The sequence below is a fragment of the Macrotis lagotis genome, chromosome X (assembly GCF_037893015.1).
Source record: "Macrotis lagotis isolate mMagLag1 chromosome X, bilby.v1.9.chrom.fasta, whole genome shotgun sequence".
Taxonomy (NCBI): Eukaryota; Metazoa; Chordata; class Mammalia; order Peramelemorphia; family Peramelidae; genus Macrotis; species Macrotis lagotis.
Genome location: NC_133666.1, coordinates 186,327,451 through 186,345,326, shown reverse-complemented (window position 1 = coordinate 186,345,326; position 17,876 = coordinate 186,327,451). Strand labels below are relative to the sequence as shown.

Below are 17,876 nucleotides of genomic sequence, written 5' to 3'. Positions count from 1 at the left end.
ACATTCATATATTATGATTAGTCCAACCATTTCCCAAATGACTAGCACCCATTTAATTTCTAAATTTTTTTTAATTCACTCTTCAAGATCAGGAAATTTTTTTGCTTAAAACTCAGCATTATCTCCTTTCCTAACCACTTCTCAATTTTTGACTTTCCCTGTTGAGTTTAGCCTATTTCATCAAAGAAGTATATTGGCAAGAGAACACCTATATTCTCCCCTCCTTTGTCCAGCTGAGAAAGGAAAGGTTCACTTGATGCTAACTCCTCCCTCCTTGACCATCTTCCTCTATGTATATTAGTCTCATGCATCCAAATTATGTGAAACAGAAAATCCTACCTCCTTATTCTTCCTTTCTATCGTAGTGTATCTCTTTTATCTTCTTCAAAATGTTAGGGCAGAAACAATCACCCACAGGTCCTCTAGTTTTCTTACTTAATTCCCTCAATACTCTTTGAAGACATTAATGATCCAAAGAAACATTTATTTCTATTTCCTTTCAGTGTTTTATATATAACATTACATAAGAACTGTAACTTAAGTCATTCTACCCATCCAACTAAATTTTCCTGAGTCTTGTTTTAGTATTTCAATGTTCCTACTCACCTCAAGTCTTCTCATCAAATATATATGAAAGTTCTCTATTTCTTTAAAGGCCTATTTTCCCTTGGTAGGATTATATTTAGCTTTGCAGAGTAAGTTATTCTGCTTATAAGTCTACATCTTTTGTGTTTTTGTAAATATTTAAAAATTTACTGTAGAATCTTCTGTGTCTTGTATAACCTTGATATAGTCATCCTGTGGTACTTGAAATCTTTTTTAGTTAGTCTCAGTTTTTCATTAATGGTTAAGTTCAATTTTGTAGGGTATGACATTTTTGAATGAAGCTTTTTGAAATATACAATTCTTTCTTTTATGTTTGGATGTCTTTATCTTGGTCACTAGCAGAGTCTGTTACTGGAACCATTAAATTTAGCCATTCTGGATGTGCCTTGGAGTTTGAAACATATATTCTTTTCATTTGTCCTGTTTTCTATATTCAGAATTTCAGGGTAATTTTCTTAAGTATTTAAAAAATTTTTGTCTCATCCTTCAGGGAATCTATCATACTTAAGTATCTAAGGGCATCCTGTATTTGAGTTCAATGGCTTTGGCTTATACAAAAATGATATTATTTTAGCATGGTTGCCATTTTCTGCTCTTTTGCTAGATTTTCCTTAATTCTAGCATATTCGTATTCCAAATCTGATAATCTTTTTCTTCTTATGAGAAACTCTTCACCATGGAGTAACTTGTTTGTATTTTTTATCTAATATTTTTTATTTTTGCTTTGAAAGCTACAACTTCTAACACATATTAACTCCAAATTTCTTTTCTTCTTGAATTAACTTTTGAATCATCCTAGAATTTCTTCTTGTTATTCCATGCTTTCATGGAATTCCTTTATCTCCTAATATTTGTTAAGAGACTTTTTAATCTTTTTGCCAGTTTAATACTCATCTTTTTGTCTAGTTGTAGCCCTCTCCCTTGGATCACTCACTTTCTGGTTCCTCTCCCATTTGCTATCCAGGGCTATACTGTAAAGGACATCCAATCTACTCCCTCTCTGGATGACTTAGGTTTCTTTTGCCTTGGCCCTTGTGCTAAGTGGCTTCTGGAAGCATAATATGGTCCCAGATAGCTTCAGTATCCTTTCCTTCAGAACTGGAGTAATCATTCATATGGATCCACTGACTTGGTTCCTCCCTTGTATCTCCTCTTCTGGGTTAATCTCTGTCACTTTTCATCACTATTGGATGATGACATTCCAGCTAGCCTCTGTAACCTTGAGGGTTCTTGACCAAAGAAACATACAAGACAGAGGGCAGAATGCCCCCGCCCCAGCTGGGGAGAAGTGATTAGTATCACTTTGCTACTTTGCTAGCACATAACTAGCATCTTACAACAAAGTAATTATGGCAGGAACAAATCCCAACATAGGGACTTTGTATGTGTCTCTGGGTAGGTTTGCACATTTTTACTGAGTGAAGGAGGGTTGTTGAATAAGTTGGTTGGTTCTTGTCCTTTGTTATTGAAGAAGACCAAAATGATACCACTATACTAGAGATGAATTACAGTGTATTCAATTGATCAGACCAACAAGAGCTCAGAATGCTCTACCACAGGTTAGGCAATAGAGTACCTCCTGGGGTGGTTACTTAATATATGTCATGCTTCCTTTGAGCTGCTTCCATTCTGCCTTGCTTATGGAGCACAGCACCCTCTCTGATGAGGGCATGCCATGCTGGATGGTCCTGTGGCAATGTTTCCCATGCTGCATGTTGAATAAATGCTTTAAGAATGAGTTTTCCATAGTGCTAGTTCATAATTTTACAATACTGGTGGTCTGTCTTATTAATTCAATCATATTCACTCTAATCCAATGCAAAATTTCTTTTTTTTTGTGGGACCTAGGCAAAGTGCCTAGCTTTCCATTTTTTTGGTTTCTTGATTCAAAAATCACAATGGCATCCCCCCCCCCCCCAAACCAGGACTTTCTTAACAATTTCCTCTACCTGTTGAATATGCTTATAATAAATAATTGTTGAAAATTCAAGATGTCTCCAATGGACATTTTTTCATATTGCCTCTTACACCCATGACATATTGCTCTTTCCATTCTGACTGCCACCCTTCTTCTTACTATTTAGTAAAAATTCAAAATTTTAAAAAACAGTACTTATTATTCAAATCTACATAGCTGTCTGAATGGTATCTTTAATCCTCCTTCTTCAAAATATAAAATGATTCTATCATTTAACAAGATGAAGCTACTAATCTGAAAGCAACAAACACCTGTCACAACCTAAATATAAACTAACCATTTCCTTCCACTGAAGAAACAGCTATTTCCTGTGTCAGTCCTGTTAAAGTACTAGTGCCAAGCCATTGTAGGCATCTATACAGTCCATGGTAATGTGCATGCCAAAAACCACAGAATTCTGTTCCATTCAACAAAGACATATAAGGAAAAGAATCTCAATTTCTTAATTTGTAAATGAGAAGTTTAGACTAGAGAAATAGGATAAGATTCAAAGCTGGAAAGGCCCTTAAAAATTATTTAAACTTCTTCAATTTACAAATGAAGGAAATGAGAGGGAAAATAACAGCATGTACAATATTTTGGGTATCTCTAAGCTAAAAATTTCTATAGTTTTATTGTAATTCTGTTATTGCTAGGGTGAAAAAATGTATTTAGAGTCATGAAGGTAAATGTGATTTGTGTAAATAAATCCTGAATGTTATTTACAATATTTAAAAGAAATTTACCTCTACATCTTTATCACTGATGAACCAGTTTACATCACTTTTGTCTGAAAAACAAAAATAAACATGATTAATTCGTTATACATTAAAAAAAATACCTTCACATTTTAAAAACAGGTTGATAAGCACAAAAATTGTTCAAAATAGAGCTTATTAAAATAAATATTTATCTATGATATCAATATAATAAAAATCTTCTGGCTCTTCAAAGCATTTATATGGATACACTGCCAAATCACCATGACTGAACTCCAACAGAACTTGGTTTAAAGATGGAACCAAGCTTGCTGGTTCCAAACTGGCTTCCATTTTGCATTGCATATGTATGCATTTAAAAATCAGGATTATCTCTGATCACTCACATGAGAATTATCACCTTACCACTGGGAAGTATGTAACTTAATGCCAGCACTACAGAACTTCAAATTTACTATATAACAGTATAAAAAGAAGCAAAATCCCTTCAGTAAGTCAATGGCTAGTCTTCAATTTTAATATGTAAAACCTGAAGGATGTAGGGACAAAAATCTACTTCTTTTTTTAGTACCTTTCTCTCTCTCTCTCTTTGAAGTTCCATTGTAAACTGTAAATGGCTGTTACTACTTCAGCCTATGTCTGCTGGCAACATGTTAGAAGGGTGCTATGACTAATGCAGAAGCTAGAGTGTAAACAAAGGGCTGTTGCAAGGTTGTTTTTTTTTAAGCAATGGAAAGATTCTTCCACCCCCCCCCCACCTTATTCCTCTATCTCATATATACCAATCCAGCCTGACTAGTTACTTTATTCTATTCTATTGAAATGAAATTTGAAGAGCCATGAAGCAATCTACATTTCTTCAGGCCTATGAGCAATAAAAAAAAAAAATGTCTTATAGATATATTCTAAAATAAAGTATTTTTACTAAGAAAACCAGACAGCTTAAAAAAAACCCAACTAACTCTGAGGAAGGCAGAGATGTTTCTCTGAAGATTATGTTCTTTGTAAGTTTGGAAGCAGTAACCACACAGTAGAAGGAAGAATATATTAAAGAGATGGTTTTCTTTTTATTTTTCCTTTCATTACCACCCACACTAATCAATACCCAAAGGATCCATTAGTCTGGTCACCAGGTTATAATGTTGAACATCTTTGTTATCTTAGCATCCTTCTTAAGATTCTAAAATATTTGCAATAAATTTAAAATTTAGTCAATTTAAGATTATAAAAGATAAAAGAAAAAAAAATCACTCAAGGTTTCTAGGTCTGTTGACTATGATTTGAGTAAGATAAATTCCATTCAACAGAAATTTAAGCGTCTATTCTGTCCAAAGCACAAGGGTAAGCAGCAAAGGAGATGCAAAAATGAAACAAGACAGTCTATACCTTCAAGCTTATAATCTATTAAGTGGGCTCTGATGTATAAGATCAATGAAGCAATGGTCAAAGAATTAAATACAAACTATTAAAAACGTGAAAAGATGTTTATGTCAAGACAACTTTAAAAATACTACCTTAAAATTGCTAGAACAAACAAATTGTTAAAAAAAGGTCAAGTTCAATTCTGGAGGGGTGGTGGGGAAACAGGCATTCTAATAAACCATTGGCGAGACCAGACTGATGCAAGCATTTTGGGCAAATTTGCAACGAGTCAAAAAAATGATTGTAACTTTTGACCATTAGGTATTTACCACGTTTTTAAAATTCTACTAAAAGGCAAAAAAGGGGTATCTGTAGGATAATTATTCATAACTATTGCGGCTATAATTCCAAAAGATCCAAATCAATCTACATGTTCAAGAACCAGAAAAAAGAACATTAATGAAGCCATAAAAATGAAATGTATACAAGTTAATGCCTATTAAAGCAGAGGAGCCAGAGCTATCTAAACTCTGAACATAAGAGTATTTTTAAAAAGAAAAGAAGTACACAACTACATTAATAATAGGTTAACTTTCAAATTTTGTGGTGTAGTGGAAAGTGCACTGGATTTGGAGTCAAAGAACTTAGATTCAAATTTGAGTTTGGCCATTTTCTACTTTATCAACTTGGGCAAGTCACCAAATGAGAGGCATGGATTAACTAACTCAACTCTTTTCATCTCAAAAATGTATAATTTCGTGATCTTTTTATACTTTTAAATAAAGTTAGCTTAAAGAACAAAACAAGGTCAAAAAGTAGAACAATTATGACAAAGTTTGGAATAGGAAACAGAATAAAAGCATCTGATTTGCTTATTTGTTGTTTGATAATTCTTTCTGCTCTGCCTTATTAAAGGTAGGAAGTTTAAGAGTTTGCCCTCTCTTTTTTTATATATAATTGTTTCCATTGGAAAAGACACTGGAGTGGTTCATCATTTCCTTCTCCAGCTCATTTTACAAATGAGGAAACTGAGACAAACAGGGTTAAATGACTTGCCCACAGTTACAAAGCTAGTACATGTCTGAGGCCAGATTTGAATTCAGGAAAATAAGACTTCCTGACTCCAGGTCCAGTGCATCAGGCACGAAGACTCAAGACAATGGGCTCAGTTCCCAGGAGACACTTGGAAAGTCCTAAATTCACCGTCTTCATCTAAAACATAGAAATTACACTACCAACACAGGATCATGGATTCAGGATTGGATGGGACCCAGGAGGTCATCTTCTCTGATATATTAAATTTACAGAAGAGAAAACTGAGATCCAAGGAGAGGTTAAGCTCCACATATAAGGTCCCAGAAGCAAATGGAAGAGTTGGGAATTGAATTGAGGTTCCATGACTCCATGTTCAAAACTGTTGCTACTACACAAACAGAAGAATATGAAAGTAACCCTGTATTATTATGTAGTAAAAAATATATATATTAAAAATTCTGAGAAAGATGGAAAAATGGCATAAACTAATGAAAAGTGAATAATTTACCATGATCACAATGAAAAGAAAACAATGGAAGACTTCAGCATTCTGATCATTCAGCAACCAGTTATGACTTAAGGAGTCAAATAGCAAATTTCCACTTCTAGAAAGGGACGTGGTGGCTTCTAGCTATGAGATGAGGCTTGATGTTGTTTAGTCATTTCATTCATGTCTGATTCTTCATGACCCCAACTGTTGTTTTCTTGGGAAAGATTCTGGAGTGGTTTGACATTTCTTTTTTCCAGCTCATTTTATAGATGCGGTAACTGAGACTAACAGGGTTAAGTGACTTGTCCAGGGTTACAGGTAATAAGTGTTTAGGTCACATTTGAACTCAAGTGTTCCTGATTCCAGATCTGGCACTCTTTCAAGTGTACTACCTACCCGTTCTACTACATATTTACCTTTACAAGATCTGACACACTTCACAGTTTAGAAGCAAATGCTTTGGGATCTTTAAAATTATATATATTATAATAAATATTATTATTAACAAAATAATGGCAAAATGTTAGTAAGCCATTGATAACTGCTTATCCCTTGATCCTTAGATTTAGATCTGACCTAAAATTATTATTGGAAAACAAGTTAAATCACTATGAAACTTCCTCATAAATTCAAATAATTTATTGGATGCATGTTTTGATATCCGACAACAAAAGCATTTATTGTTTACTTGGTCAGGCTCTCTGATTTGTTTTAGAGATACAAAGAAAAACAAAAGCAAGGTCACTGATCCATTAAGAAGATGGAAGAGAACACTAACAGAGAAGTCCACATGCAAACAGTCACACATATATATATATAAAAGTTATAGACAGTAAAAATGGTAGGTTTGCTGGTTCCTGTCATTCATTATCAAAGAAGACCAAAATGACATCACTATGTTTGAGACAAATTATGGTGTGTCCTGCTGTGGCGGATCAGATCAATATGAGCTCAGAATGCTCTATCACCGGTTGGGCACAAATAGTCCATGGAAATACCTGGGCTGGGTACTCTAAACTTTACAAATGTTACCTTTCCTTGAGCTGTTTCAATTCTGCTTTCCTCATAGAGTGCACTGATAAAGGCATGCCATGCTGGGCCATCCTGTGCCAGTGTCTCCCATTGCTATAAGTCAATTCTAAAGTTCTTCAGAGAGATCTTCAGAGTGTCTCAGTCACTTCTTCTGATCCCTTGGGAGTGTGAGTTCTCCATAAAATAGTCTTTTTGGCAGGCATACATCTGACATTCTAACAACATGTCCAGTTTAGTTCAAGAAAGGACCTCAGTGTCTGGTATCTTTTCCTGCCAGGTGATCTTCAGAATCTTCCTAAGACAATTTAAATGGAAGTGATTCAGTTTCCTGGCATGGTGCTGGTAGACTGTCCAGGTTTTACAGACATACAGCAATGAGGTCAGCACAAAGGCTTATATAGACCTTCAGTTTGGTAGTCAATACCTTTTCTCTCCACACTTTCTTTTGGAGCTTCCCAAATACCGAGCTAGCTCTGGCAATGCATGTGTCAACCTCATTGTCAATGTGTACCTTCTTGGAAAGGACACTGCTAAGGTAAGTGAACTAGTCCACAGTACTCAAAACTTCTCCATTTGCTGTAATAGATGGTTCCACATATGGATGGTGTGGTACTGGCTGATGCAATACTAATGTTTTCTTGGTGTTAATTGTTAGACCAAAATTAGCATAAGTAGCAAGAACTGATCCATACTTTGTTGCATTTCAGCTTCAGAGACTGCACTAGTACACCAATACTCCCTCCACTTTGGGGTCTTGGCTTGTAGTGGGAGTGAATGGGAAAGTTCTCCTGCAGCAAATGGGAGTTGAGCTAATGTTTGTCCTTCATTTTTTTTTTGTTTTTTTAGGTTTTTGCAAGGCAATGGGGTTAAGTGGCTTGCCCAAGGCCACACGGCTAGGTAATTATTAAGTGTCTGAGACCAGATTTGAACCCAGGTACTCCTGACTCTAGGGCCGGTGCTTTATCCACTGCGCCACCTAGCCGCCCTTGTCCTTCATTTTTGAAGAAGATCATAACATCAGGAAGGTGATGCCATGGCACACATGTGAAATAGATTGAGTGAGGAAGTTCCATGCTAAGTCAGCAGCCTCACTTTCTCCTCCAGAGTCATTTTCCATTGGTCAGATATGAATCAGGACAACTGGAGATTGCCTGGGTGAGAAGCAATAAGGGTTATGACCTACCCATAGTCACATAGCTAGTAAGTGTCAAGTGACTGAGGCTGGATTCAAACCTGTCCTCCTGACTCCAAGGTGTACTGCACTACCTAGCTACCCTGGGATTTGAGCTAAGCCTTGAAGGAATTCAGGGAAGTCAGGAGGGAGAGAATTTAAGTATAGGGGGCAGACAATGAAAGTATATGGTGGAAGGAAATGAGTTCTTGTGAAAAGAAGAACCAAGTAACCAGTCATTGGATTGCAGAGTAATCAGGAAACAGGAATCAGTAAATAGGAAGAGGTAAAGAAGACGGTAAAGGTGGAAAGAGCCAGGTTGTGGAGTGTTTTAAAAGTCAAATTGAGAATTTTATGTTTGATCCTAAAGGTAACAGTCAATGGAATTACTGAGTAAAGAGATGACATGGACTAGCCTAAGGTTTGGCAGCTAAATGAAGGATGGAGAGGAATAGAATTTCTTGTGGCATGGAAAACAACCACAGTGTCAAAGCAATAATCCAGGCACCGGGATGGTGGCTGTATGAGCAGAGAGAAGGGACACACACAAGAGATCTAATGAAAATATAAATGAGAAAACTTGGCAAGAGCTTGGACATAGGGGATGAGAGTAAAGAGATGAAGATGACATTTAGGTTTGAAGCCTAAGTGACTGAAGATAATGGTGCCTCTGATAATAAGGAAATTCAAAGGGGAGAGAGGAAAAAAGTGTTCTTTCTACTACTACTACTACCACCCATCAATCCTTGAGGGTAGGGACTGGTACTACGTTTTATCTTTGTAGCCCTAGGGTCTAGTAAGTTCTTTTGTATCTAGTAGGCACTTTATACAAAGTAGGTGTTTAATTAAGACTGACTGAACTGAAAGTTTGAGACACTTGAAAATAAGTCAGATTAAGAAACCTAACTTTCCCCATTATTTTTCCCCAAAATACTCTAGAACTTCAGCAATTCATCAGATGTGTATGAACTTTAAAAAATATTGATAAGTGTATTTCAATGTAATTGCTTTCCTCTATAACCCTATATTTTATTTTATGCATATAAGTATTATTCCAAATACACACACACACACACACACACATATATATATATATATAATATTATCATATCAAATATCCATAAGATTCACCAGATTTCCAAAAGGATCTATGACACACATAAAAGTTAAGAATCCCTGCTGAAGAGCTTCTCTTTGTTGAAATGTCCCAGATAGCAGTACTTATAATTCGTATTACTCTCTTCATCTTTGTGTGTCACTACTGACTAGTAACCACTATGTGGTATCTCTGTGATTTAGGATAACTTTCAAAGTGCTTAAAAGTTTCCATTCATACTGAACAGAAAACAAAGTATTTTTAATTTAAAACAAAACAAAAAGAAACTTCAATATAAAATCAAACAAGAATAATGAAGCTTTCAAAAGTTAAAACACTAAGTATTTTTGAAAGAAATATACTATATCAATATCAACTTGGAAATACATTTATTTTCTAATAAAAACAAACAATTTACTACTTCCTGGGAATACCTCATACTAACTGTCACCATAGGAAAAAAGAAAAAGTCTTGACAGTTGGGGTCTATGACATGGTATTTATAATCCCTTTGCAGCACGCTCTATTGAGGGCTACTGCAGGGTTAAAGCTGAATTTTTCAATAAGGTTCACAAGTCCTGAGGTTAAATACACATGAATTAAGAGTGTTTAATCCAACTACAGATACCATCTTTTCATATTTAAAGTAGCTCTCTTTAAACACTACAAATACAAAAAACATGAGCTATTTCTAATAGTAAATACATAGAAATCTCCAGCTTGTTTTCAGAAAAACTTATAAATCAAGTTTTTTTTAAAAAAAACTTTCAGCACATGTCTCTTTTTTTAAAGGACTGTGTGTAAGGTGTACTTCCAAAGTCAAAAACTTTCACTGAAAAATAATAAAAGTATTATTTCATACTGTCAAAAAAATACTATAATTATTATTAGCAATATTAATGCACAAAAATGATAACATTGCCAAGGTTTTACATGTGTATAAGCATACACATAAATATGTATATATACACACATAAATAAAAGTTAAACAGTTTCTACCTGTTTTTGTGTACTCCCTTTCAGATATTGTTCTCCTAGAGTAATGGCCTCTGATGCTGTCTAACATGAATTCACAAAACTCAATGGTTCATGCTTTTTCAAAGCTTAGTGCTAAGTTTGCAGAACAAAGTAGCCTTTTTTCTCTCTTTCTCTCGGTGTCTCTCTGTCTGTCTCTGTCTCTCTCTTTTTGGTGGGTACAAGTATGGGGACCACAGGAACAGTTAAATTCATGGCATGGTTGGTCTACCACACAGTCGGGGGAATTCTTTAAATAGAGCCTGTCACTCTCTTGGCCCATCAATGGGATTTCCTTCTCAAACTGCTGATTCGTTCAGGTACACAACAGAGGAAATTTCAGTTAACCTTTGTTTCACCCCAGGGAAAAATCTGTCTGAAAGTATAAAATGAATAGATTAAAAAAAAAAAATAAGCAGCTCAGCCACAGGGCTATTCTCCCAGTCCTCACTGCAGCTTAGGTTAAATAGAGAAAAGGGGACAGTGGAATGTTTCATTCCTAATGGGAAATTAATGTATAATATGGAACTCAGAAATCTGGTTGATCACATTTTTATTTTGGTGAACAAACCAAACCATATACACTTTTTGTTTAAGGATGGCAAACTGTTGCCCTTTGATAACAGAAGCTTGGGAGAAAGCTTGTTTCCTTATAAAGTATTATTAAGACGATATAATGAGGTTGTTATTATAAGAGAGGAGGTACTGGTATGGTAAAAAAAAAATGCCTGAACTTGTGGAAACGTGACTGAATTCTAGCTCTTTTTCCCCCTTAAATAGAAAATGAAGGGTTTAGAACATATGCTTTCTAAGCTTAACATAATTCTAAGCTGTTCAGAAAATTTAAATGTTTAATAATCAAATTTTAAAATTCCTCCTATAAAAGAAAATAATTATTGATTTTGATCTTTCAAATGAAATATCTAAAATGTAATATGATAGATTTCAGTTTAAGGAAAATATGAAGGAAAGAGGACCTCTTAGTTGAGAATTTATATAGTATAAAGGTAAAGGAAGGCATTCAAATTTCTATTTATAGTGTTCTATTTGGAACACAATAAATGGAAGTACAAAATAAATGCAGAGGTTATAGTTGCAGGTAAAGGAATGGAAGAAAGTTTTTTATTTGATGACTTTTTAGATTGTTCTCTAAAAGCTAATGTCTTCTTATATTTCTTCTTTCTTTGTAGAAATAGATGTTTGAAACAAAATGATCTGACTGAATTACCTCAAAATGATTCCCAAAAGCTAAGCAAAATACTTTAAGTAAAATTACTTATAGTAGCCTATCATAATTTCTATAAACAATAAAAGAAGAATAATTTGATTTCCAATAAAATAGGAAAATCTATTTCTCTCTATGGAGGTCCTTGCATTTTTAAGAGAAAAAAATAATTTAGTGTCTACTTTTTTATTTTATCAGCAAGGTAAAAGATATTGTTCCTGTGCTTAAACCCAGGAAAGAGTAGATCAGACATTAGCACCAGGATCTTTTTATTCCTTCTAAAATTATAAAGATTTTACTGTCCTCTTTCAATTCAATTGAATTCAATTTTTCAACCTAATTAAGTTTAAAAACCAAAACCAGTTCTCACTTTCAAAAACCATATATTATGCTGGGAAAAACAACAAGTACATAAATAAAATTCTTAAATATATGGAGTATAGTTATACACAAACTCACACACACACAAATAATTGGGGGTAGAGAGGCAAAAACAACTATAGAGATTAGGAAAGACCTTTAGGAGATAGTACTTGACCTTTCTTTTGAAAGAACCTAGGGATTTTAAGGGGCAATGGGAGAGTACTTCATGCATGGGGAGAAAGGAAAAATAACAATTATACATCTATAAATGCATATATATATATATATATATATATCAATAGCTATATCAATATTGATATAGATATATATTCAGACAGATGTCATCTCACCAAATATTCAGTCTCCAAACAGACACAGCAGAACAAAATGCACACATGGTACTATGTGACCCCCATGATTCTGTGTTTTTGGAGTTGTTCTTAAGATATTTTCTATTAGCCTACAGAAAATGAACTTACTTTTAGCCAGTTACCAAGAGGAGTTATTTTATCTTCCAGTGAAGTAGTTTGAACATTAAAATTAACTATTAGTAGACAGTGAGTTATCTCAATCTCTAGTTGAACACATTTTAAAAATATAAGAATGAGATAATTATGGCAATATAATAACTGTTAACACCCAAGAGAGAAAAAATGAAGACTCTGAAATCCTTTAAAAGTTAACAAATTCCAAAACATTTACCTAAAAATGAAACATATGACAAAAAAGCAAAAAACTCAAATTATTTTGAAAAGGAATAGGCATACTTAGATTGGAATTATGAAAAGTTCTTTTTGACTTCATACAGACTAAAAAATAATCAGAACAGATGAGGTATACAACATAAAGAAGAAAATGAAGCTAGTGAGCCAAAGTTCAAAAAATTCAAAGACTCTAGCTATGGGAGTAATGAATAATTATTCAATCAAATTTGTTGGGAAAATGAAATGACTTATATGTACCAAAAAATTGGTTTTTTTTTTAATTGTGGCAAAGAATTGGAAAACAAAAGAATATATTTCTATCAGGGAATAGTTGAATAAATTATTCTACACGAATGAAATGGAAAGAAATAACAAAAGGAATGAAAGGTGCACTTTCAGAAGTCTTGTATGAACTGATATAGCATGAAAAGAGCAGAAACAGGAAAACAATTTCTACAAGTTATAAAAATGAGAAAATTTGAAAGACCTAAGAATTCTGGTCAATGCAATGACTATGCATGATTCCATAGAGCCAGGGATGAAGACTAAGAATGCTAACCCATCTTCTGAAAGAGAAGTGATGGACTAATTTATAGAGAAATCCATTTTTTTATATAGCCAATATGAAGATTTGTTTTTGATGACAGTATATATGCTGCAAAGGTTTTGTTTTTCATTTTTTTTTCTTTTAGGGAAGTAAAATGCTTTTTACCTATAAACTTTTAAACATCCTTTTTGAGTTCAAATTTAAGTAATAGCCCAATTATGCCTATTTGGAGCAATTTTCAAAAACTGCTTTCTGTCATAACCATCACGAATAAATGTATTATTCCACAGTATTTGTCAAAAAAAATATAAAAACATTTCAAGATCTGCATCAAAAGTGTATGTGGCAATTGTTGCAATAATAAGAACTTTAGGAGTAAAGAATGGAGCCATCAAGGAATTATAAGAATAGACATCAATATTTGTCCTTCATTTCTGAAGAAGACCACAGCATCAGGAAGGTGATGACATGGCAAGCACATGAATTGGGTTTGAGTGAGGGGGAGCTGTGCTAAGTCACCACTCTTATTTCCTCTCCAGAGCCATCTAGTTCCAGTGACCAGATATTTATCAGGACCACTGGAGATGACCCTGAATACAAAGCATTCAGGGTTAAATGACTTTCCCAAGGTTACACAGCTAGTAAGAGTCAAGTGCCTGAGGCTGAATTTGAATTCCCATCCTTCAAAGCCAATACTCTGTTCATGGTGCCACCTAGCTGTCCTAATAGACATCAAACAGGACTAAGAGAGAAACAACGTTTAGTTGAGAACTAAATTTTGTTATAAGACATTGATTTTTATCAGTTTCAAGCTAAAATGTGCTATATTGATCTCCTTATCTCTCAATTAAGGAAAACAAAAAAAGAATCAAGAATGGAATTAAAAAACAAAGAAGCATATAAAAAATTCTAGATACTTCTATTTAGGGGAAAGTATTGGGGAATGAGCTTTATACAGTACCTACTATGTAAAAGATAGTATGCTAAGTACTTTTAAAATATTATCTCAATTGATCATTAATTAAATTATTTAAATTAAATGCTAGTTAAATTTAAATAGTCACTTGAAGAAAAACCAAAACTGTTGAAATAACACAGAGTCAAAGAAGCACAAAAACTATAAGCAATTTAAGATCACTCAAAAGTTTTACCAAGGAAGCTTCAGAAATAAAGAAGAGGTGAGACAATTTCCAAAGAAAGAGGGTATGGGGGGCAGCTAGGTGATGCAGCAGATAGAGCACCAGCCCTGGAGTCAGGAAGACCTGAGTTCAAATGTGACCTCAGACACTTAATAATTGCCTAGCTGTGTGACTTTGGGCAAGTCACTTAAGTGCATTGCCTTAAAAGAAATTAAAAAAAAAAAAGAAAAAGGATATGAAAAAATTTTAGCCAGCATTATTATGGACATAAGAAGTTCAACACAATGAAAATACAAGTTAGATCAAATGAGAAAGAAAAACTTCATTACTGAGATAATGAATGATAAAAGTTACATCAAGGTAGCTGATAAAATCTAGTTTCTGAAGAAATGAAAAGGAGAAGAAAGGAGTAAGATCCAGAATTAGTGATTTAAGTTTTTCACAGTGGGATATGAGTTACTAGTAGGGTACTTTAATAGCTTCCTTTCAGATATAAATTTGATCTCACTTTTAAAAATATAAGGCATTTCTTATGAATTACCACAGGATTAAGAAACCCTTCAAAATATAGTATGATTTTGTATGTATATATTTTATGCAAAACACACAGCTTTTACCTTGAAAAAATAAAACAACTAATAAGAAAATGATTATTGTCTGAGGGGCAAAATAAGCACACCAAAAAGTCCTAGAAATACAAAAAACTCAACTGATTCTGTCATTTCAAATTGGGCCAAAGTACCAAGTTATTATCTCTCTCCCTCTCTCTCTCTCTCCTGGGTTGATTATCAGTTGATTCTGTTCTTCTATACTTATAACTTATTCCTGTACTACAAAAATATAAAATAGAACCAAGTATAATGAGAATACTCAACATAGTATCTACCTGAAAATTCTTTTCTTTTTAAAAACAACATGCCATCAATAGATGTCAAGAACAATTTATAGAAAACTTAGAAGCTAAGGGAGACAATTTTCATTATAACTCTTAACTTCCCTTAAATCCATTATGATATCTCCTAAAAAGACCTAAATATAGCCTCCAAATTAAAGGAATTTTAAACCCAAACATCTCACTGTATTCTGGGCTGATCCTCACTCAGGTCAAGTCTGGTGGTTTTAGGTTCAATACTGCAACATAAGATACTCATAGATCATATTGGAGTTAATAAAAGTAGTCATATAACCATAGAAGGAGAAGGATGTTTAACACATTTGGCATTGAGGATAGCTGGAGTTGATTCAAATGAGCCAAGTAAGAGAGTTGTCTAACCCCCCCCCCCCCATTCTCTAATGCCTAGTTGCTGCTCTTTTACTCAGGTGATGAAGTAATAATATTAAATTAACAATCTGAACTGTTAGGCGCCTGAGCCAAAAAAGTCTCTAGGAATGTTTCAGAATCTTTTTAAGGAAAAAGTAGTCTAACTTGTAAGGGGGAGGGAGGATTAGATTATTGTTCCAAACACACACCTGATGAATATGGATGATATTAAACTCTATGGCGCCAAATGAAAAACAAATCAAGCAGCTCTTATATGTAATCTTTCTCCAATGACTAAAATGTTATTTGGATTCAAGTGTAATATTCTTTTTTTTTTTTTTTAGGTTTTTTGCAAGGCAAATGGGGTTAAGTGGCTTGCCCAAGGCCACACAACTAGGTAATTATTAAGTGTCTGAGACCAGATTCGAACCCAGGTACTCCTGACTCGAGGGCCGGTACTTTATCCACTGCACCACGTAGCGGCCCCACAAGTGTAATATTCTTGACATATACTGAGGAACAAGAGACTTGGAACTTTAGTTGTAGATTACATTAAGTAAATGGATGAAGGTGATACCTTCTGTTTTTTTTCCAGGCAAGATGCAGTCTAATGATATGATAGAGAAAATTGTTGCTAATTATGTTAACTTCTTGGCATTCTGAAATCAAATCTGAATAGGAAGAACATGTAAACATATAAGAACATGTATAATACTATTTTTTTTTTAGGTTTTTGGAAGGCAATGGGGTTAAGTGGCTTCCCCAAGATCACACAGCTAGGTAATTATTAAGTGTCTGAGAGCACATTTGAACTCAGGTCCTTCTGACTCCAGGGCCAGTACTCTATCCATTGTGCCACCTAGCTGCCCCTATAATGCTATTTTTGATGCACACACATATCATAAAAACTCAGGGTATGTAAACAAAAAATTTGTATAATATTAATGAAATATAGGACAGTAGTAAAAAAAATGAATACTTCTATGATAAAAACTAAAATTCTTATAGCAAATAAACACATCAAAAAATATAAAAAGCTAAATACATAGGAATCATTTCATCAGAGTAAAGGCTGATAGTAGGTATATGTCATTATATTTGTTAATTAAAACCAAAAGTGGCTCACCTATGGATGGAATCTATGAAAACATTAAGATCCAAACACAGGACTTCCATAAGCAACACGGGCAGTGAATTCATCCAACAATATATTGACAAACATTAATTAAATAATGAGAGTCATGTTTATTTGCTTGTGGACATGTAGGAGTTTATGGTAATTATTTAGGGCCAGATCACAGACACTAGCAGTTACAAAAAGTAGATCTTAAAGTTCACATTTAATGATCAATGTAGATTATTATGCAAGGAAAGGATGAAGTCAATGCAACACATTAATGTAGTTCATAATAATTCAGCAACTACAAAATACCTAACAATCTGATGGTTAGAATTATCTATTAGCATCTTATTATCTTTTAATAAACACATAGCAAATCCCCCATACTAACTCAAAATATTTCTGACCTATAACAATGATTAAAAATAAAAAACACCTTAGGAACAACATCTTAAAGAGATGCAGTCATCCCCAAATACTCATAATTTAAAAATTACTTTAACTAAATGCTTTCAAACTATAGGGACTAGGAGGCAATCAAAATCATGAAGGACATATCACCCGGATTATCCTACCTACAACTGAAATGGTATAGTAAAGAACCTTTCAGACAGTGAACAGAGGGTGAGCTTGCATCTTAATGTTTTTATTTCATTACTTTAAAAAAAAATAGAGATTTCATCTGCCTGTGCAAGAATCTTTAGAACAATGAATTTTAATAAGAAAAAAGTAGGATAATGATTTATTTCAAGGCCATTTCTAGCTGAGCTCCATGAAATTAATGAGAAAGTGTTAATTATAATACATATAATAACAGCTGCTGAAATAGTCTTATTAATGTGAAAAATGGGTAAGGCACTTCATCTCCTTGTTCTCATTTGTTAATAAGAATGCTGGACTAAATGACCAGAGATCCCTTCTAGTTCTAAGACTATGATCTTTATAACAATTATAAGTTAAAAATCAAACAAATATTAAATATCTTTATATTTATATTGTATAGACAACATGATGGGTTTTGGGTTCATATCCTTA

At 33.8% G+C, this 17,876-nt stretch overlaps 1 protein-coding gene across 3 annotated transcripts in view; it reads right to left on the bottom strand.

Moving 5' to 3' along the window:
- The window catches only part of ZCCHC7 (zinc finger CCHC-type containing 7), a 285,197-nt gene that overhangs the window by 98,773 nt on the left and 168,548 nt on the right, over window positions 1-17,876 (bottom strand). For all 3 annotated transcript variants that reach the window (XM_074201949.1, XM_074201948.1, XM_074201950.1), the window contains exon 3: window positions 3,310-3,353. In XM_074201949.1, the coding sequence (XP_074058050.1) occupies window positions 3,310-3,353 (44 nt within the window). The remainder of the gene's footprint in view (window positions 1-3,309; window positions 3,354-17,876) is intronic.